Source organism: Coccinella septempunctata, chromosome 1, assembly GCF_907165205.1.
Source record: "Coccinella septempunctata chromosome 1, icCocSept1.1, whole genome shotgun sequence".
NCBI classification, from domain to species: domain Eukaryota; kingdom Metazoa; phylum Arthropoda; class Insecta; order Coleoptera; family Coccinellidae; genus Coccinella; species Coccinella septempunctata.
The window spans coordinates 9,902,582-9,926,324 of NC_058189.1; the positions used below are offsets into that span (position 1 = coordinate 9,902,582).

Genomic DNA, 23,743 nt, shown 5'->3' on the forward strand with positions numbered 1-23,743 from the left:
AAAATTCTCAAATGCCACCACTTTTTTGGGTCTCCCAATAGGAGGAAATTCGTCATTCACAATCTTTCTGATTGTGGAAATATTCAGCTAAAATATAAGTCGTTTAGATTCAGATGAAACATTATATAAATTCACTTAGCTACATTGAATATGTTCGCTACCGTTTGATATATTGTTGATTTTTTAGAATATCAGGGTTACTATTTGAATGAGCGGACCTGAATTTCAAATAGCACCTTCTGAGATTCTGTCTTCTCTCTTTTTCAATCACTTTCGGGATTTTTTTAATATTAATTGATATAAATAGTGGCAACGTCTTTAAGACATTAACGACATTTCATGAGAGCCAAAAAACTTGGAAAAATTAATTCATGGCCAACCGAGTGCTTTCATAAAAGTGAATAATAATGATATATAGGTATAGGTATTTTCTATCAGGGGTTCCTGACCCAGTAAATTTGGTATTTTCGATTTTATTTTCCTAGTACAATTTCCTCTATTAGGATATCAGAAGCTCTCTGAATGCCCAAACTGTTTTTGCCTATATGCATTTTCACTCTTCTTTGAAGCATGTCTCAAACATGCTCGATCGTTAATTATTACCAACAACAGCTCCTCGTTATGTAGGGCGCAACCAAAAATTTACAAAAATAGGTGTCCAATTCCAACGTAATCATGTAGGAGTTTTTGATGTGAGTTTGTTCGAAATTGTTGGAATGGTATGCGGTGAATAATATAACAAAACTCTCCTTTAGTTCGGTTTTTATCAGCTTTTTTTGCAAGATACAAAAAATGATGGATTGAACCTCGGATTGAACAATTTGAGTTTATCCTAAAAAAATTTTTTTTTGGACAAGCATAATTCGAAATTTCACAGCCTACCTGAACTGAGATTGTATGCATTTCGATGCAAATATGTGTGCTCTATTGCCTTTTTAACACTGAATGAACTAATGAAATAAAAGATAGCTTAAAAATTGTTGTAACATCTAATAACAAAGTACCAGCATGATCAACGACGAACAACACTCTTCTCGAGAAAGGTGAAAGAAAGTTGTTTAGGAATGAAGAACGCTTAACGATTAATCTTCTTCACGAATAGTAATGTTCGTTTCTTTCCTCTAAAGAAATGGAGATAAGAAACAATGGCGTATAAAATTGTGTCAATGGAAATATATTAGCATAACTAATGGAATAGTAGGTTTCTTGAATACATTTATACATAGAGCATAATTTTTCTTTGGAGGACTTGTGAAAGATACAGTATAGAATAATATTTGAGGAGGTGAGGAGATTAAACAAAAAATCTCACTTTATTACTTTTTGAAATTTCGCTATCTATGACTAGTTATGTGTTGAATAAATAGGTACAAACGAGAAAACTCAATCGAAAATCGTTTTTGAATGAATGAATTAATTGTGTTGAAAACAAAAGTTTCGAACTAAACCAAACTTTACCGCCTAAAAAAATCTAATTTCAGAAGCTGACTTTATCAGAACAAAACAAAAACATACTTAGTGCAAAATACTTTATGGTAGTATTATCATTTGTTGTAGGTCTGGCGGTACTCTTTATCTAATCTATACCTACCTTATCATAAATATTTAAGTAATCAAAATCTCAAAAAACAAATTTCATACTGAAATAAGTATTTTGGTAGATCGGATATAGGTACTAAAAACTAGATTAATATGACAACTAAAACAAATTGCGGGTATTAGGTATAGTTCTTTGAATGATTTCCCTTTTTCTATTCCACCTTAAATTAGAAAAGGAGGAAAAGTGAGGTTTTTTAGTTCTACTCTTCTGCTTAGTTATAATCAATCTTTAATTCCATGAATTCCATATCAAAATTGAAAGAAGCTAGTAAAATTAAATCATTTTTTGTCTTGATTCTTGAAAAAGAATGCTGAAAAACAATAGGATAATGACCACTATTAAGAAGGAATCTTCTCTGCGTTCGTGTTTTTTTCAAGAAATGTTCGGAACGTCGAATACCCATTGAAACACAAAATTGTCGAAGTTATCTTTACAAACAATTAGGTAATTACCTGATTTGTTCCATTACATCCCAAATTATATTAAAAGACCCGAACAATATTCAAACATGTAACACGAGTGCGCTTCCAATTGCCATGATAACAATTAGTTTCATTATTTTGAGAAATTTGTATTCGCATTTTGCATTTCGTCAGTCTGATTTTAGATGTATAGAGAATAATCTATCTGCAGATCTAGAAATTCTGAGTAATTATTTTTTCGAGTGGCGTTTGCATCCTAACCCAAATAAAACCGAGGTTTCGTGTTTCCACTGTTTTCATTTGAATAATCATCAAAAATATAAAAAATTGAACGTAGTTTTCGGTAATTCTCTTCTGAAAGATAACTTCAATCCAAAATATCTAGGAATTAAGCTGGATTCCTCGCTGAAATTCAAAGCGTACTTGGAAAATTTGCGTCTGAAGTTGAAAGCTAGGAATAATATCCTACTCTTCGAAAGACAGCCATTGCTTTGGGTTTATCGGCTGTTGAATATTGTTGCCCCGTTTGGGTTAATAGTGCTCATTCATGTGCAAAAAATTTATGCACAGCTGAATCTTTCCATGAGAACTATAACTGGAACTATTAGATCTTCAACTATTCGATGGTTATACTATACTGCATTCATTTTTATTTTAGCACTTGGTTGGCCATGGAAATTTGACACATTTCACTCTGTAAAGTACTAAAATGTGTAGTTATGACGCCTCTAAAAACATTTTTGGGTTTTAAATCAACGCTATGTTGCCCGTTCTACGTTGAAGCATTGAGTATTAAGTGGGTTTAATACTCAATGGTTAAAGTTTCTGTTATTTCGTATTTTATCACAATGTCGAATCTCTTCGGAAAATATGTGACGAATATAATTGAAGTTTATACAAACTGATTGAAGGCATACCAAATCCAGTTATTTGCATGGAAAATACAAGAGATCAGTATAATATCATAATATGCACTAGCTTGAGGAGAGTTAATGTTCGTTATCTTCTTTGGCTGAAGTTTGAATACGTTACAACAGTTGTAGATTTCAAAAATATTAACCCAAAGATGAAATGCATATGATGCAGTGGTTGGGAATGAGTATCTCCAGCAGGAATTAACAGATAATTACAAGAATGTTAAATTCTTCAACAAAAATCATCTTGCATCAATATAAGTAAAAGAAATTAAAGGAAGTTTCAAGTCAAGATGAACTTCACCTTTGAACAAAAATTTCACATGAATAAACAATTAAAAGGACATCCACCGCGTATTTGTGTCTGTTCATCTTAATACATTGATCTGAAATATAAGTCGTTCAGATTCAGATGGAACATTATATAAATTCTCTTACAAGTCTTACATTGAATATGTTCGCTACCGTCTGACGTATTGTGTATTTCAGAATATCAGGGTATAACTATTTGAATGAGCGGATCTGAATTCTAAATAGCACTTCCTGAAACCCTGTCTCTTTTTTCAATCACTTTCGGCATTTTCGTAATAAAAATTGATATAAGTTGTGGCAACGGCGTTATGACATTAACGACATTTCATGAGTGCCAACCTTACTCCGTTCTAGTTACAAAAACTTGAGAAAATTATTTCATGGCCAACCGACTGCTAAAATAAATGTGAATGGAGGCAATGGAGTATAATTCTTTCAAACATTGCACCGACTCATATTCGCATAGACAGACTGCGGTTATGAATAAATTTCAATCCTTTCCCGACTCGTTTCCAATTCTGTCCTACATTCCACAAAATACGATTCCCAGACTGAAGTCGCGTTAACCCTTATTATTTGGTCCAACCCTTTTTTTAATTAGAATGTAATGGACAAGGACATTTGGCAGTCTGGAAGGAATACGTGCACTATTTTCAACCGAGTTACTGATCCCTCGAATAGAGTTCCCGGTTTTGATCTTTCCACTAAAAAATGGTGTATTCTGAATCGAATAAGAACAGGACACGGAAGGTGCAATAGTATGCTTTTCAGGTGGAATTCAGTTGAAAGCCCTAGTTGTGAATGCGGGGAACCAGAAGAAACCATAAATCATCTGAAAGCATTGTCTGATTTATTAATTTAAGGATGGTTTTAGGGCTATACATGCAGCTTCCGAATCTTTTTTGAATTGGGTTGTGAATTATTTTAGGTCAATCTGACATATAGAACTGAATTTTATTTTCTTGCATTTTTCTGCTCTTGTTTTTTTCCTATTTTAGAAATGTTTAACGTACCTACCCTCTGCTCGAATGTAACTTAACAGTAACGTGCTTCGAAAAAACGCAAAATCACAAAATGTTTTACTTTGCAGAAGCTAAGCATCTCATTCAAGCACATAATATTCAAAATTCCATAGCCTACTCGACGACGATTTTTTTTGAACGCTCGTTAGTTGGCCGCTTTAGAAGACACTTTACTCCCTTCACACATTACTCTTCACCTGACCGTCCAATGTGATACAACTTGTTTGTTAACTTTTCTGTTAAAGCAGAAATAACTTTTGTCCATTTTACTCTTGTGATAAAGAGTTTTGTCACGAACATAGTTTACTCGCATTAATTCTTATATTGATAAGAAAAAAATAATGAAATTATTTTCAGTCAGGTTTCATTTTAGGCAAATACTTATCAGAGATAATTTGTGATTTATTCAAGTTCACCATTAGCTTTCCAAGTTTTACTTCCAACATTTTACCAATGCATCCTTAGTAAGGTGGAAATCAAGTAATTTTACATGTAGGTATATGATTAGAATACTGCCGCCTCGGAAATATTTTAATTGCTCAGCTCGTATTATTGAAACCGGCTTCAAAAATATGTATAGGTAACTCTCGAAACGAGTGCCCGCACATTTATAGCTCAACTCGAAATCCATTGACCCAACATTATTATTTTATAGTCCGTGTTGAATATTGCGATAAGATTATACCTACTCAAGATTCATAGAACGATGCTAGATGTTAGGAGTGATTCACGAAAGATTTACCAATACTCTTTTCTCTGAGCCACATAATAGGAGAATAGATTTCTTCAACAAATTTTGTCTGACATTGACACTCTAGGTATTTAATGGTTTACTTAAGGCAGAGTATTTAAATCAGTAAAATGGATGCTATAACGTTACTTTTATAAGTAGAAACCAATTTATGTACCAGGCAGAAAAGAAATAATAAGTGGAGTGGGAAACGGGGACACAGTTCAAATGAGTTTTTCACTCGTTAAGCAAAACTGAAAATTTGAATTTAATAAGTCTTATTATTTTTAAGATGATAAATTATTATTTATTCATATACTACGTATGCTGAGATCTTGGCCAGATTTATTATGGATGATTATTTGGGCTGATTCAGACTTGATAAGGCCCTCAACTATTTGAGATACCTACAAATGGGGCCTTTGAAATGTCCATATACTATGTCAAGTACAAATATGAATTAATGAGTACCGTAGATTCGGGTGACTTGAGACGATTGTTGAATTCAACTTGTCATATTTTCAAAACGGTGACCTATTTTTATCTGAAAAAGAGGTTCGAATATGCTTAATGAACCAGACTATTGATTAGGATATATACTATGCCTCAGAATTCGGATATAAATTTTGAAAAAAATAAAATATAACTACTTGTCCCAAGTCACCCACCGATTTGGGAGGCTTGGGTTGGGGCACAAGTTAAAATCTATTGATTTCTCAACTGTCAAATGAAATAGGTGACTTGGGACGTTGAATAGTTTTGAAAAATTAGAATTTTTTATTTATTTAGTTGAAATTGGGTAAGGAAATAAAATGATAAAACCCTAAAACAGCGAAAGTATATATATTGCAACTCAAATGTAAAAAAACAAAACAAGGGAACTTTGTTTATCTCATTCTTTGGTGATTTCTTTGTGGAAATAACGTAAATAATAATATCCTGCGAAAAATCGGCATATTTCCTGCTGCCAATGCGCCGCTTGTATCTATTCGGCATTGTCCCAAGTCACCCTTTGAAACAACAAAATAAATGAATGAGATCCGTATTGCCGTTTGATTTGTAAACAACATTATTGTTTCATGACATATCTAATATCCCAATATGCCACGTATCCAGAAAACAAATAACACATGCACAAAGTGAAACAGATGAACAGGACACTAGAAAGTATAAGGGCCATAAAAAGAAGTGCTTTTACTCTCCTGAATTCGTTAATTTTTCCTGTCGATTCAAACGCTCTGGTCAGGGCAAACTCAACAGGAATTAATTGTTAAACTAACCGAAAAGACGCTACACAATCTTATAAGTTTGTCCCTTCACTCATAAATGGTAAGAAACAAAAAAATCTGCAAGGGGAGTAATTGTCCCAAGTTACAGAACTGTCCCAAGTCACCCGAATCTACCGGTATCTAGACGGTTGAAAGGAAGTCTCTGTTTAGATAATGGAATGATAAATCTTCAACTCAATTTAATTTTTATATATAATAAATTCACAAATATAAAGGAAGTTGAAAAAAACAGGTCTTTTAAAAGGCACAATTGATAAATGCTTATTCTGTAGTCTCTCAAAATACAGGGTTGGGATAAAATATGGAACCCAGTAAATATATTTTGAATGAAATCTGCTAGTAAAATTCTCGGATATATTTTTAGGCAATGCAAACCATTTAGAAAAAATCTACCCCTAATACATGTTTACTATGCACGTCTTCAGCCGCTTAAACTTTGCCTCAGTAATCTGGAACCCACAGTATAACATATATATCTCACACCTTGAAAGAGTCCAGAAACGTTTTCTCAAACGTATTGCCCTAAGAATCTGACACTTCAGCATAATGTAGATTGCTATCCCTTAAAAAAAAAACAATTTATTTGACGTATTTTACCTCACACCACTCAAAATTAAAATGATCTTGAAGAAATCATACAGCCTATTAGATCATTTCTATCCAAATCTGTTATAGTTTGTTTCTTTAAACGTCTCTGTTCTTATTTTATTCATTTTGATTTTTTTTTTTTGGAATGTGTCAGTTACCTAGGTATATAAATATAATAATACCTATGTTCCTTTATTTGAATCTACTATGAGTTCGATCTTCTTTTTTTATATTTATTATATTTTTAATTTTTATAATTCCACCTTATTAAGTTGCAAACTTATGATGCATTCAAAGATATTGTCCTATTTTCGTATTATAAAATTTATTTCACGTTTTCTATAGTGGATACTGTTGTTGTGGCTTCCCCAACTGTTTGTATCCCCTATTCTCTAAATAAATAAATAAAATATAAATAAATAATTTTGACTACTATGTTTAGGATTATAAATATGTATAATTAAATTTTTTCATTACCCTGAGATAACTGCTCGATGCATTATCGTAACAAGAATCCATCTGATCTAGACAACTAGGTGTTCATAAACTATTCCTATTGTCGATTTATTTTTAATCAATTGTTTCAATATTGCATCAAATCAATTATTACAGTCCTGGCAGAACTGATAGAATGATGAAATGATCAACATTTACAATAATTGTAATCATTAATCGATTACAATTCTAAATCCTTAATATGATAATTGCTATAATATTCTTATATTATTTCTCGTTTATCAATCTATAAACGATGGCACGAATCCTTTACATTAAATTGGTCTTGTGGATTTCATGGAAAAATAAGGAAAACTATATTTCCGAAGAAATTTACACTGTATTCATGAAAGAGCTATTTCCTATTTCTATAATTACATGAATAGAATATGTGAATTTAGTGGTTGTCACAATGTTTTCTGAAGCAAAACATTTATTACGAATTGCAATGTCAAATGGTTTGTTCATCAACCTTTATACCTCTCCTGGCTCTCCTAGGACAATAACAGAACCATAACAGTAGGTACTCATGATGCGGTAGAAGCACATTACTTGTGTCCTTGAATTAGTGCAATTAACAATGCTGACGCGTGTTTGTACTCATTATACCTAGTTAATTTTATGTTTTTATAACTTTATCGCAGTGCTCTTGAATTTTCTACTAGTTCTTTTTCAAGTAGTTTAGAGTTTTTGTTTTTCTGAAGAGAATTTCTTGTTCAATAATAGCAATTAATCTTTTTTTAAATGAATCTAAAGATATTGAAATCAGTGAAAATAGAATTATTTCACATTTCACCATATTTCTAAGGCAAACCTTACCTCATTTAATGCTGATTTCACATAATATTCACTTGAGCTATTTATTTAAAGTACCAGAGTTTTCCCATTATTTGCAATCTAAAGGGTATTATTAGTTGTCACTTGTCCCTTATGTGATGATTGTGCTATAATAACTACCCTGACTGGATTGATAAGAAGAAGTTGACAGATTTGCTTAAAAACGCTTTTCCGAATATTGTCACACTATTATAATGCCAGGAACGTTGCACAAGCACGAGGAAGCAATCTTGGAACAATATTTGTATAACATAAATATCGCTCCCTCAATTGCAAGACGTTGAAGATTCTTCAAATATTCTACATACAAATTGATATCTTCAACCACAACAATCTCCGATACCAAAGTTGGTCTAATAATAAACCCTTTTGGCTTATCATACTTTCAATTGAATATTTCAGCACTCACCTGATTTTTGTCTTTTTCTGAACCAAAAATAGACAGCACCAACTACCAGGAGCGTGATGAGAACGGTGAGTACAACAGAGGTGGCAACAAACACGGCGCCATAACAACCTTCCTCAGCACTCACGATTTCAACACTCACAACCAGAAACATAAACCACAATATGGTTTTCGCCATTGCAAATTCCATGTTGAACCACCTTCAACTCAGTCAATTCTTCTCCACATTTTAATTTTGCTGACAGCACGTCGATCCTGCAAAGGAATTTCAATTGAGTCTTCCGGAATTCTACAAGAATGAATATAATAATAATAATTTTCCTTACGCTGTACATAGACTAGTAGACTACTGATTGATATATTTACATAGACTACAAAAAGGCATTCGATTCGATACCTCACGAATGGCTCTTGACGATCTTACGGATTTACAAAGTAAATCTTAATATTGTTAAGTTCCTGGAAAACTCCATGACAACCTGGTGTACCAGTCTTCAAATGAAAGCACCAGATGTCCCCATTACAACTGGACCTATTCCAATGAGACGCTGGATTTTCTAAGGAGACTCGCTGAGCACTCTGTGGTTCTGTATGGCCCTGAATCCCTTGTCTCATAGATTGAATTCTACTGACTACGGATTTGCCATCAAGAGCGGCAGTAGAACTATGATGAATCTGAATCATCTCCTTTACATGGACGATTTGATACTCTTCGCATCTACCAAAAAAACAAATGCAACTGCTGCTGAAAATGGTGGACTGGAAAAATATAGACTGCTGAAAATAACGAGAGGGAAAATAGAAGATGGTACTTTCAAACTCAAGGAAGGTGCAGAAATTGAAGCATTAAAGAAAGGATATACGTACAAGTATCTAGGCATAAAACAGGCAAGAAAAATCAATCAGAGCCAGATGAAGGAAGAATTAATGGAAGGGTTCACCCGAAGAATGAGGAGAGGATAATGAGAATTTCAACAACAAGAATCTGATCAAAGCGCTGAGCTACTCATCGGTATTATCTCTTAGACCACCACCGATTTAGCAGCCTTACAGAGAAAAATGAGAACGATGCTGACAAAACACATAAACATCATCCCAAAAGTTCAATAAAACGGACAGAGCTGCCACGACACCTTAAGGGAAGAGAAATTGTTTATTTATCCAACCGCATGTCTCAGGAAATTGAAGGACCTCGGAAATATTTCCATAACAAAGCTGCTTCGTCAGAACTTCATCTAGCAGTTTGTGTTCGTGATAGTTCTACTGCGTTAAAGCTACAACAGGACCACTTGGAAACCGTTGAACACTCTGCAGAAAGCAAAATACAGAAACTGATCGGCAAACCTTTGCAATGGAAGGCATCAGAACGAGGTCAACCATGATTACGTCAATACATCTGCGTCGAACTACTGGTTGACTTCCGGAAGGTTGTTTCCCGAGACAGAGGGCTTCATGCTAGCCATCCAAGATCAGGTTATTCTAACAAGGAACTACATGAAATATATCGCCAAGGATGCCTCAGTGGCGGACGATAGCTGTCGTTATGGCTGTGCTGTGCGTTACATGAAACAATCCAGCACATCACCGGGGGATGTCAAAAGTTCGCGGGCAGGGAGTACAAGAATTCACATGATGCTGTTGCCCAGATCCTTCACCAAGAATTGGCAACAAAATACCAACTTCTAAGGTCAAAAAAGGTTCCCTATTATAATTACCATCCGGATGCTGTATTGTAAAATGATCATCACAAGCTCTACTGGGATCTCACGTTTCTCCAGTGGCGGATTTACATATTTGCCGCCAGTAGGCTATTCAAATTTTGCCGCCCTTACCATAATTATTTAGTTCAAAATATTAATGACAATTTTTGTGTCAGTGAAAATGTAACTTAGAGATTTGTACACGTTGGTCCTAATAACTACCCATAATAATTATTGTGACCTAGGGAATTGATGTGTCAGTTCCCGAGTTTCCAGATCATTTTTACAACGCAACATTTTGATTGATTTTGGATAGCTTGATCCATTCTTAATAAATAAGGTCTCTTGTAGTTTCTTGGGTAAATTCGCGTAAAAACAAAGTGCATATTGAATATTTCTGCGTTTGTGCACACAATCATCTTGATTAGTCTATGTGACAAAAATCTCAAGATGATTTTTTGAGAATGGATCAATGGTGGTATGCACCGTTTGATTGAACGAAGTTTAAGCTCTAAAACGACGTTTAAGCATAGAATCTCTATGGAAAAAAAGGATGTATAAGGAATTAATCTCGTTTAATGAAACGGTGCATATGGCCATAAGTTATCCAAAGTTAATTTTTTATTATAAGATACGAATATGGAAAAAGTTTCATGCGAAGCAAGGATCAGGAATGGATTTTTCTACCCCTTTCTATCATAGACGAACAGAACCAAAATTTTTTCAATGCCTTCCCGCCCGTATAAAATATCTGCTTGATTTAATACGTGAAAGTTTATTAATTTTCAATAAAAAAAATACAAAAACTGCTTTTCGGGTGCCATCTTTTGGGGGCTGTAACTAAGCAGGGGCACAAAAAAAAGACCTTCCCTACAATTCATATTATTATATGTATTATATGGTCACAATCTAACTGATGATGACAATAAAATAGGAATGTAAGTCATAAAAGTCTCACCTCGGGTTTCATAAAGCTTGATCAGGGAATCAACGCTTGATTGACCAACAGAAGACGTCAATTTGTTTTCAATCGATAATTCAGTCATGATCATTCATAATATCATTCTCGTATCAAATTATGGCTAGTTGTTCAATATATTCAGCAATGAAAAGGTTTCAGTGATTTCTTTTTTGAAATCAAGCGTTGATGGCACAATCAAAGTTTTATGAAACCCGCTGTGAAAATATCTTTCTGCGATGTCGTCATACGAAATTTTGACTTTATACACAAAACAGCCAAAGCGTTCAGCTTTTCTTGGCTTAATATGGTTCTTAGGTACCTAACTTTTCACCTTTTTCAGGCAAAAAAAGCTTCTCTCACCCGAACAATTAGTCGCTGGTGTATTACAGAGGGTGGGCAAAATTCTTTGTCTACTGATGGAAACTCGAGAACTATGGAAGCTGGAAGAAAACGGATGACACATTCTCGAGCTCTTTTTCAGAGAAACAAAGAATGGTGAAAACCGTTTTTGAGTTATTAGCAAAAAATGAAATTTTTCGAAAAGTTCTCATAAGTTTTCTGTCTTTGGAGTTAAAGATCTGAAACTTGAACCTTTTACAGGCCCTTTTTCACGTAGAATCCACTGACGAGCACCAAATATTTTTTCATTTCGAAACATTAGGCGAATTTTCGTTTTTTTTTTTAATGCAAACTTTGATTGAATTTGTTATTTTTGAATTGGAAAAAATAAATTCTGTCAGTAGAATCTACGTATAAAAGTCACTAAGAAGGTAAGTTTCAGATATGTAACTTCAAACACAAAAAAGCTATGAGAACTTTTCGAATTCGTCAAAATCCAAATTTTTGATTATAACTCAAAATCTAGAAATGATAGGCCGGTTCTGTTTCCAGATTTGGATTAGTTATGTAAAAAGAGCTTGAGAATGTGTAATCCGTTTTTTTTTCTAGCTGCGATAGTTCTCGAGATCCCCTCAGTAGACAACCAATTTTGCTCACCTTGTAAATAGAGCCATAGATACGAACTTCTGGACAAACATTTCTTGAATTGTGTTTTCGTAGGAACCGAAGAAACACATCCCAATGATTCGGAATCTGGTTTCACCAAAATTTTTCACCCTCACGAAGTTTCAGTATAGAGTCCAAAGCGGCCGAAATAAGAGTCAAACAGGAAAATAGTAATGATGCACTACTTGGTCAGTTTTTTTATAATTAGGGAAAATCAGATGTAGATAGATATTAAAATATCTATGAAATACAAGTATTTCAATTTCTATAATTCGTGCAAACAAAATTGTCCCCAAATTTGCCGCCCCCTGAAATCTGCCGCCCTAGGCTGCAGCCTACTTAGCCTCTATGGTAAATCCGCCACTGCGTTTCTCAAAGACAGGAAAATAACTCCCAATAGACCTGACCTCATATTGTTAAATAAGGATTAGAACAGAGCATTATTCATCGACGTGGCGATTCCAAATAATAACAATCTTCTAGATAGGCACACTGAAAAAATTTCAGAATACAGAGGTCTCGGATTTAAACCAGGAGACAGTGGAAGCTGAAAGATATCAAGACCATCCCTCTTGTCATATCATCTACAGGCCTGATACCGAAGAAACTACTAGAGAACTTGAGGAAACTTCAGTTGGACGAAAATATCTATAGAGTTATGCAGAAAGCGGTACTGCTGGGAACGGCGAGAAAAGTACATGGGGAATGCAGAGAAACACCGTCTGCTCCGACAGGAGATGCGGGTGGATCAGGAACCCAAGCGTCAGCAAATAGCCGAGGAGCGACCCGATCCCGACCACCACCATGGGCCCAAAACCTGGAAAGGGCTGCAACAGAGCTTACAGAGCTTAATCATTTTAATATCTGAGATATCTGGGATAAGTGAATGTTCCTCTGAAGAGGAGTGTGAAAGCCGCAAGGCTCAACTCATAATATTTACTTTGCGTACATAGACTGTTGTAGTCCATTTCAGTTTGTACATATTTTTAAGTTCCCTACTCTCTCGTTATTTCCAGAAAAAAGACCCTGCATGTATTCAACTAATTATCGAAATTGATATTGCTTAGATATTGTTATTGAATGTTTCAGTGAAAGAATTGAGATGAATTAGGTCGACTTCATTGTAGTTGGAACAATTATGCATATTCATGTTTGGCAAATAAAAAAAATTAACAAAACAAAAAAAATTACAAACTTAGAATAAATAAACTACATAAACTGCTCGAAATGTCCTCCATTTTGGTCTAAACATTTCCTTGCTCGTTTCAGAATATTCCAACAGAATTACATACCGATTGTTCTCCATTTTCTGGCTAGCTTTTTTTAGTAAGCTGATTTAGAGTATTGATCTCAGAGGACTATACTACATTTCGAGCAGTTTATGTAGTTTTTTCCTTTCAATTTTTTATTTATATTTGTTTTGTTCATTTTTTTTATTTGGAATACATGTAGATACATAATAGTTTCAACGAAAATTCATCTCATTTCTTTCACTGAAACATTCAATAACAATATCCAAGCAATATACATTTCGATAATTAGTTATATATATACAAGGTCTTTTTTTCTGGAAATGAAGAGACGGTAACTTAAAAATACAAACTGAAATGGTCTGCAGCTAGAAAAAGGTAAACCAAGGTGATAAGTAATTATTAAATAATGTTAAAATAATTATGGATTCAATAGTTTTGATAATTCATCATTGAAAGTACCTTCAAACCACTTTCAGGAATCTGAAATTCAATTTTACGTTAAAAATTTGTGCAGTTCACACGCCCCAGTTGAGTTTTTTGTGGTCTTTTCAAATATCGAAACAGATTATAAAAATTTCGATTCACAGGGCGTTGTATCGAGGATTCAAACGATTCATAATTCTTTGTTAATCCGGACCTGGCTTTTCCTTGCGGTTATTGAATGATACATTTGAGCTTTGAATAAGAAACACGTTTGCCAAATATGAAGAAAATATACCGGGTGGTTCGTCTGATATGGCCAGAGGAATAAACGAGCAAAATTCATAAAACATCCTGTATCTCGGTTACGAAGACAGTAAGACCAATAAATGTAGAATCTCCAGAACCGCCTCGATGCCAACTATCCGCCTGTTAGGTATTTCCGTTTCGCAATGAAACACCATGTATAATTTTTCCAGACCAGTTAATTTTTTTCTCTCTTTCCCGACAGTTTCAAGCGTTCTCCCTGAATAGAATATAAATAGTTGGCTGAATTGCACTCTAAATTTTTGAATGTCATTTTTGTTCGGATATTCAAGATGCTTTTATGATTAATGAACAATGATTCAAGGCTCCTAGAGAGAGATACTTCAGAAAAATTGATTTGAGTGATTTTAATGGGCTTTTTGTTGTTTCGACGCGTTCCATTTGCTTTCTCACTTTAAATAGTGAGATTTTCTAAATATACACTTATCAATATGTATAATTAACTGAATATATCTTATAAATAATGGGTACAAAGCTAATTTTTGGTACCTATAAGTATGTATTCCACATGGTCCAAGGTATCCCCACTTATTATTATTAATCTGATGCTCCCTAGTAAATCCAAAATTTCACTCTTGGGCACCCCAACAATGAAAGAACCCAATTATAAAATCTCATGACATGACTACTTGTTAGAAACGTGTTCGTGATATTGATTAGAAAGATTAAAAATATCTCATTCCACGAAACTTTCCGATTCAAAGGCAACGATTAATTACAGGACATTAAAAAATAATTGCTGTTCGACCAAGTGTATCGGTAAATAAGAAATAACAACAACACCTAGTTAACTCAATCATAATGTGGTTATTTTACGCTGAATTATCATTGAAGTGATACATGTACCTGCACACGAATAAGTATGCCAGATTATGAATAATTCAATTGATGAATTTTGTGAAAATGTAATAAAATAAATCAATAGAAATAGAGTAGGTACTTCGTAATTTCAGAGAGAGTGATTCTTTGTATATAGAAACCACTTTTTTGGATAATGTTTATTGAAACGGCATTCACTTAATAACTTGTCACTTTCTACGATTCCTATAAAGAGCGATTCTTTCTTAATATCACCCCAAATGGTACGAAGTACAACTCAAAATCTCTTCATAGATTCCGAACAAATCTACAGTAGAGCAATAGCAAGAAACTTTGAACTTCTTTTTTTGAAATGGCATGCTCAATATCATATTTTTGTATTTGCCATGGAATTTTATTGTGACTTTGTTCATATATCTTCACGTATATTCCCCAGCTTTCAGATTTATTTGAATCTTGAGTTGATGTGGCTGATACTTGATGAACATCCATAATTGAACTAAAAAACTGAAAAAGATGATTTTCACTTACATGAGTTATTTAACCACTACTGACTACACGTTTATCTTCTCATATTCACAAGTTTACTGTCACCTACCTGAAGATGCTACTGTGATAGCGAAACATACAAGGTGTATTTAAAAGTTTACAGAAGGTAGAACTGGTCGAAATAAAGCGTTTCACCAAAATTCACCTATACAAAATTTTCAAAATGATAAAGTTGAAAAAAAAAATAAAATAATTACTGAAATAAATCCTTATATGACCCTAGATCATTTGCTATCTGAATTATCGCAATGCAATGGGAAAAAACCTATCTCGTGAAACCATAAATATGGTTTCGTTTAGAATATTCACTCGTTCGATTTTTACGTGGGAATGAAAATGGAAATTTGGGATTGCCAAATTTTACTCATTATTCTGTGCTTAAACGATTAAATTAAATGGCTCATTTCGATACCAACTGAGAGAAAAATACTTAGGACTAAGTGTAAAAAAATTAGTTCAAAAAATATTAATTCAAAATCTCAACAATAAAATTCGTCTAAATTATTCACAAATTTTTTCACAATGGTTAGCTCAATCTTTTTGTTGTTCGAACCCTCCAACAAGTGTCGTAAAAATGGTATGAATTTGGCTAACAATAATAGCACTTTGTCAACATAATGAGCTGTCTCAATTTTCTACACTTTTTTCACCAGAAATCGCAAAATACAACAATTTTTTCGAGTGACCTGTTGCAACTAATCAGATAGACTCAACCACAATTGTCCAGGCAAATGTTTTTGTTTTGTGTCGTTTTTTCGATTCCGAAGTCACCCTCCACAGTCCCGTACTTGAAATTTAATGAAATTTTGTCGGATTCTAGGGGTTGTAGCTCAACCATCTTGAATATTTTATATAGACAATTTCTTATCTACTCAGGATAATCAGAGAGGTGATCCTAGCTACTTGACCTTTAATCTTAAAAGGATACAATTTTCAGAAATTGTTTCTGGAGCCATACGTTTTTCGCTCTGATTTTGACGAACAATTTTCAAGATGCCTTCCTCGTGATGAGATTAGGAGATCAACGCATGCATCTAACATTTCTGGCACTCGAATACCTTGACTGAACGATCAGAACTTTGAGCATCTTCTTTAGATTAGTTTCCCTATTAATCGCTTAGATCTAAATCACCGTAATTGGAATCATTTCTGTGTTTCACAAGAAGAATTGCACCGGCTATGATTTTGTCATGATTAAATCCGTTACCTACCTTAGAAACGTGTAATTTCCTGAATATCTCGGAAATAGTCAATTTTACACTTATGGTTGATAAAATATCATCTATTTGTTATGAATATAATATAGGTTCTCATTTGAAATAATAGCTCCAATAACTTTTTTCATGCTTCTTACGTTTCACGTAAGCCCATCTTTCTGACCATCCAGAATAGAGAATGACCTCGGGTTACTTCAGAATATGTGTACATTTTCTCAGTATCCCGAATAACACATGGAAAATTCATTTCATGGAAATTTCTTGAATAATTCCTAAATAAAAAATACTAAAGAATTCATCTATAATTTGGCGTAGAAAAAATTGAAAGCGATGAAAATCACGGAAATTCTTGGACAACGAAGCTCTACTACCTTTATATGGAGAAGTAATATCAAGACCAAGAACCATCAGCAAAATTTTAGATGGTCGAGTTTTTTTGCCGGCGAGTGTAGTTGGCAGTTTAGGGACGCAATATATCCATTGTATTAAGCTCAAGTTGACTCATGTGAAAACAAAGACTTATCTTAACAATTGACCTAAATTTATTATTTACCAATTTTTGCGCGCCACAAATCAATCGAGCGTTCAAATCTCAATTCATAAACACGTCAGTCTTGAAGAATAATGGAGAACGCTATCAAGGCTTGGCAATTAGAAACAATGAATAAAGTGATATATGCATATATAATCACTAAGTCATGTTGTGTAGTAATATGCATATGGTCCATATCGCCATTGATTCATCGAACACAAGAAATATTATACGTGCCATTGTTTCAACAAACCGATAGGTATGAATCGAGTGATTTTCATTGGAACATAAGTAATAAATGTATAAGAATCCTTCAGACTTCAGGAATGTTCTTGCAATAGAATTTAAATCCACTGGAGCAATACACAGGTAGCTTTTGATAATGACACATAGGTACCTACGACGCACTCTGTATCTTATCCGATTGAGTTCCATTGAATACCTACCTCAATTTGTTGCCTTAGTAGATAATAATCCAATAGTCTCTTAGAAGATGAAATAGTTGAAAACACCGGTGTCGTTCTTAGCAAAATCGTTCTACAGATTTAATAATTCTAACAAAAAATATTGCCAAAAATAACCACTTATCTGTTCTAATAACGAATATCTTTGAACTGATGTGGTCGACACTTGATGAAAACCCATATTTGAAATAGAAACATTATTTTATAGTATTATATACAGGGCAATTCATGGTGATGGTCTATTAAGCGTTTATATTATTTTTGCTGAAAATGTTCATGTTGGGGTTTTCGATAGTGAGCTTTCTGCCTAAAAACTTTTCAGACCTCTGATACTTCCAGTTATATCAGGAACAGCCTACTACATTCCAATTTCAAATGGCGCACCTAGTATATCTATTGTATGCCATATCTTTGGTAAAAAGTCCAAGGTTTATGAGTTATTGGAATTATTATGAAAAAAAATGGCGATAATGGGAGATTCATACCTTTTTTAATATTTCTGCTGGAAAAAATCTTCACTATTTTCTATTTTGTCATTGCATATAGTATCAGAACATTTGCTGCTTGGATTGAAAATGTACAAATGTACATGGTGTTTCTGAACCTGAAGAGATATGATCAAGTTGCACAAATAGAATTCATTAAAACACAAGATATTCGAAATTACAACCTATATTTTATTATTGTATTGCTGACATTTAGTTCTATCTCACAAACGGTTCCATCGAATGAAATGAATTTCGGAATATAGTTTTTCATTTACATGATTAATCTTTTTCGAACACAAGATATCACCAAGTCTTCCAGTTATCTCATTTCGACTATTACGTACCATAAAAATACAAAAAATTCGAAGAATCTAACTCTTGGAACTAAGTTGGTCGCTATCTAATGTATATTTGAGCGTTTTGTAAAATAAAAGTATTCTTTATATTTTCTCTTAGGTATAATGTGCTGTTTTCGAGTAATTTGATGTTCAAAACTTAAAAAGGTCTGTGAAATTTGAAAAACTGGGTACTTTGGCTGAATATAACCCTGTTTAAAAGATCCACAGATTTGTAGTGTCACAGATATACCTAGTTATTTTGAAGGTAATTTTGTTTTTCCAGGAGTGGCACAGCTCATTTTAAAAACTTATGAGTGACACCTTGATTTAAAGGCTATTCGATTCCCAAAAATGCCATAAACTTCACCATTTTCTGTTGGCACGAAACAAAATAGAATAGATAATAATGCAATGAAAACTAAGCAAATTTTTAATTATAAAAGATTTGTAGAATGTAGAATGTTTTTGTTGATAAAAATATAACCTATTTTCAAATAAGGCCCTTACACTTTGGAAAACTTCAACTTGAATTTCTCAGCATGCGGTATTGTGGTTCATACACAACAGACCTTAAATGTCCCCAATAAAAAAAATCTAATGGTGTCAATTCTGGGAAGCCTGGTGGCCATTTTTTGGCTCTTATCTATCAATCCGTTTCTCTTGGAAATGATCAATGAACCACTTTCAATTACTAATTGGAGTTGAGCAAAAATAAAGAATATTTATAGAAAAAGTATATAGTACGCAATTTTCTCAGTTATGAGAATTCACCTATTGGTGTCAAAAATAAATTTGAATGCTATTACGTACAAGGTCATGGATGTTCTGAAATATGCTGAAGTTCATTTTCCAATCGAACTTCTTTCCAATCATAAAATACAAGGTACCCCATTTGATATAAGTACCCAGTTTTTCAAATTAATTTCCTTTAAAATAACTAGCTAAATCTTTGAAACTTCACATACTCGGATCTTTCAAACAGAGTTGTTTTCAGTCAAAGTACCCAGTATTTCAAATTTCACTGATACTTTTTGATTTTTGAACATCAAATCACTCGAAAACGGCGCATTTTTTAAGAAAATGTGAAGAATACTTTTATTTTACAAAAAGTTCAACTATATTTATCGCAGATAGCGTCCCACTTAGTTTCAAGAGTTGGGTTCTTAGAATCTTTCGTATTTTTATGGTACGTTATGGTCATAATGAGAAAACTGGAAGACGTGGGTGATATCTTGTGTTTGAAAAAGATTGATCAAGTAAATGAAAAACTATATTCGGAAATTCATTACATTCGATGAAACGGTTTGCTAGATAGAACTGAAAATAATATTTGTTTATGGTTTTTCAACAGCCTGTATCTTTCAAACCGAGCCGATTAGGAAAAAATGGCGGAAGAAAAAGTGTTTCTTTTGATCTCAAGAATCTACTGTTGAAGGTTAAAATACACTGCGCAAAAAAATTAACGCACATTCTGAACATCTCAATTTTAATGAAAGTTAACTCTACATTGACTTTATAACTTATTTTTTATGTTCTCTCGGGAAGGTTTTGAACGAAACAAGACACATTAAATAGAAGAAAAATTCAGGATTTCTCGGAATCTTATGTGAAAGAAGAGAAATGAACAATTTTCAAAATACTGAAATGCTGATAAGTGATTTAATACTTGGTATTTCCACCCCTTGCGTTAATTACAGCTCGGCAACGACGGTTCATACTCAAAATGAGTGATCTTAAAATGTTCTGATCTAATCCTTCCCAGATTTCTCCGAGTTGGATTCCTAAGTCATTAAGAGTAGCTGGATGATTTTCTGAACTTCTCAGCCTTCTATTGAGGTTGTCCCAAACCTGCTCAATCGGATTGAGATCTAGACTTCTTGCTGGCCATTCCATTCGAGAGACTTCAACCTCTTCAAGGTACTCCTGAACGATGCGTGCACGATGGGGTCTGGCATTATCGTCCATAAAAATGCAATTTTCACCAATGTATGGGGCAAATGGCACTACATGCTCTTCAAGAATGTTCCTTATATACTTATCAGCATTCATAGCTCCATTATCAACGACCACTAGGTCTGTGCGAGAAGTCAAAGATATTCCACTCCATACCATAATCGATCCTCCCCCGAAATATTCAGGAAATTGCACTGAGCATATCTTTCATGTGGACGTCTGTATACAAGTGAACGTCGATCACAATGGTAGAGGCAGAATCTAGACTCATCTGTGAAGAGAACTCTTTCCCAATCGGCCTCTTCCCAATGGATATATGCTCTCTCGCAAAATCCAAACGCGCCCTTCGATGGGCTGGGGTAAGAGCTGGGCCTCTTGCCGCGACACGAGGCCTTAAATCATATTCTCTGAGTGCTAATTTGCACCTTATGAGTTTGCTCAAGCTGAATTTGAAGGAGGCGAGCGGTTGCAAACCGTTGTCTCAACGAAGAAACTCTCAAGTAACGTTCTTGAATGGCAGTTGTTACCCGTGGTCTACCCTGTCCTGGTCTTCGGACATTCATACCTGTCTCCCTGCAACATTCTGGACACACTTGTATGGGAAACTCCAAACCTTTCTGCAATTCTTGTGTATGTCCACCCTTCTTCTCGCTTGGGCACATTCCTCTTGGGTCAAATTGCGTGTTTCGCGTTGCATAGCTTTCGAGTGTAGAAAATCAAACGAAAGAAAAACTATTGATCACTAGAATTGATCGAGAACAATTGATTTTTGAATGGAGCCAATACATTCAAAATCTGATATAATATCATCTTTTCTTATTCCTGCTGGGAAAAAACATCTGTATTGAAGAAAACCGTTGAAAGTGGATAACATATGCATGCATAATTCTGATAAAAATAATTATCATTGAGAATACCTTCAGTTGTAGAATAAATTTGAGATTTCCATAATGTGCGTTAATTTTTTTGCGCAGTGTATTTGTACGAGTCACCTGTATAGCGAATCTCGTGGGTCCGTAGTTGAAATAAATTTTAAATCCATTCGAATGATTTTTCATTTCTTTGGAGCTCCACCAGCTTCCAAAAGATGTTTTTCATGAATATTAAGTTGCGTCACGCCTAGATCCAAATTTCTGAAGACTATTCACCTACATATCGAAAACTCCGACGAAATATCTCTTGTATTTTCAATTTTATCAACGAGAACGTATGAAAAATTTCCAATTTTGTCCTCCCCTCCCCATATCTCAGAAAGGTATATTTAACCCAAATATTTCTTCATGAAATATGAATGTTCTAAACAATGAATCATATCCTGCGTTTTCGCCGCATCTTTAGCAAACCTCCTGTATAAGAATTGACTCGAATGACGATCTTCTAATTGGTTACAAATTCCACTAATCAACATATTCGCCATGAAGTTCAAGGTTGAAACTTCCTAATAATGTGAATAATTATTTTTGGATTTCCTTGCTTAAATTTTCTGCATCGTTATTTATATCAATCAACTTTTGCATATAGCGGCAAAATAATTCCATTCCTCATCATATATTTTTGTATGTGTTCTACTGGCAATATTTGAAAATAAATGTTCAATTGAAGATATGAAAAAAAACCACTGAATTTTTGTCTGTTCCAGTTCTTTTTCATATCGAACTTTTGAATGAGAGCTTCCAAGTTCTTATTCCTGAGTTTTTTTCGATTCATTGGGGTAAATTCAGAATTATCCATTATCAACATAATGGATAAGAATTGAGCTTAAGTTGCACATCAGAAGGTATACAAGTTTGGAGCTACAACCGGAAAGAATGCACAGATCGCTGTGTATACGCATTATATCGGTAACTGCGTATGTTACTGGTTTTCTCATGGGGTCCAAGTTTTGGGAAGAAATATTTGGACTATCAAACGATGGGAAAAGGTTATCATCATATTCCACGATCTAAATTGAAGATTCGCTAGAGAAATTTTTATATATTACTAATGATTGAAAAGCTCCCGGATACAGGATGATATCTTCAGGATGTTAGTATTAAAATCATCATTCTATCTTCGTATTCGATTCATTACAGTTAACCAAAGACATTTTGTTTATATATCATCTAGTTGTACCTTGACATATTTTTTCTAATTCAGTTTAAGTTGTAAATCATTCGCAATTAAATTTTTATTTTTACCTGCGCATATTATTATTCTTTACTCATTCATAAATTCTGAAGAATTCTGTAGATTTGATTCGAAAGCAATATTGCCTTGATAGAGCCATCAATGCACAATAAATGGCTTGTTAATTTTTTAGGGCTCCTATAAAATTAAAATAAATTTTTAACTCAAAGGAATTTACCTGTGCGAAAAAACCGAGGAAACTTCTATATTCCACAAATCACTCGGTATATTCCAAATCCCAGTCAAATAACGAATTCGCACATTTTTCCACAACAATACGCAAAAATCCTTACGACCAAACCGAAACCGCTCACTTGATTCATAGACTTGGAAGTCTTTACCTCATCACAGGTGCACGTAAAGTTGTTTGTTTACAGGTGAGTTTCTAGTGGGAGAGACAAACCACCTCTCACTTACCTGTCCGCGTTCTACCTGTTGAATCGATGCGCCATCTATCGGTATTCGCACTTGGTCAGATTGCAATGTGCAATGCGGTACCTGGGGATGTGATGTATTCATGCATTCCATAGTAATTGAGTAGTGTGAAGAGCTGAGGTCACCCTCTTCTGAATGCCGGACCTTGGTATCGAAGTTGTAAATCATTTCGAGGAGGAAACACTACAATGAAATGCACTCGGTGCTTAAATGGGTGGGCTGTCAGCAGAAGGTAATCCCCAAGCCCGTCCTTTATGACTAAGTTACAGTCAAGATTCGCTAATGATTGTGTTATATAGATTGAGTAAAAAGTAACGAGAAAAATTGATTCTTATTTTGTAAAAGATCGAACAAGTCAATTTTTATTTCAAAATACGCAGCAGTTTGTCAAGCACCCTCTGCGAGGAGGGAAGGGTAGTTAAATTTTTTTAAATGGCAACCTCAAGTTTTCGTACCAGAAGTGGATAGACGTTTTGTTGCTGAGGATGATTTGTTTATTGA

General features: G+C 34.0%; 1 protein-coding gene across 2 annotated transcripts in view; it reads right to left on the bottom strand.

Moving 5' to 3' along the window:
• The window catches only part of LOC123309656, a 73,858-nt gene extending 50,662 nt beyond the window's left edge, over positions 1–23,196 (bottom strand). The window contains exons 1-3 of one of the 2 annotated variants that reach the window (XM_044892870.1): positions 23,029–23,196; positions 12,179–12,184; positions 8,619–8,872 (exon numbers count right to left, since the gene is read on the bottom strand). In XM_044892870.1, the coding sequence (XP_044748805.1) occupies positions 8,619–8,805 (187 nt within the window). In that variant the 5' untranslated portion in view covers positions 8,806–8,872; positions 12,179–12,184; positions 23,029–23,196. Of the gene's footprint in view, positions 1–8,618; positions 8,873–12,178; positions 12,185–22,985 lie in introns of both variants that reach the window. The other variant, XM_044892875.1, reaches the window with a different exon arrangement.
• Positions 23,197–23,743: the final 547 nt, after the last annotated feature.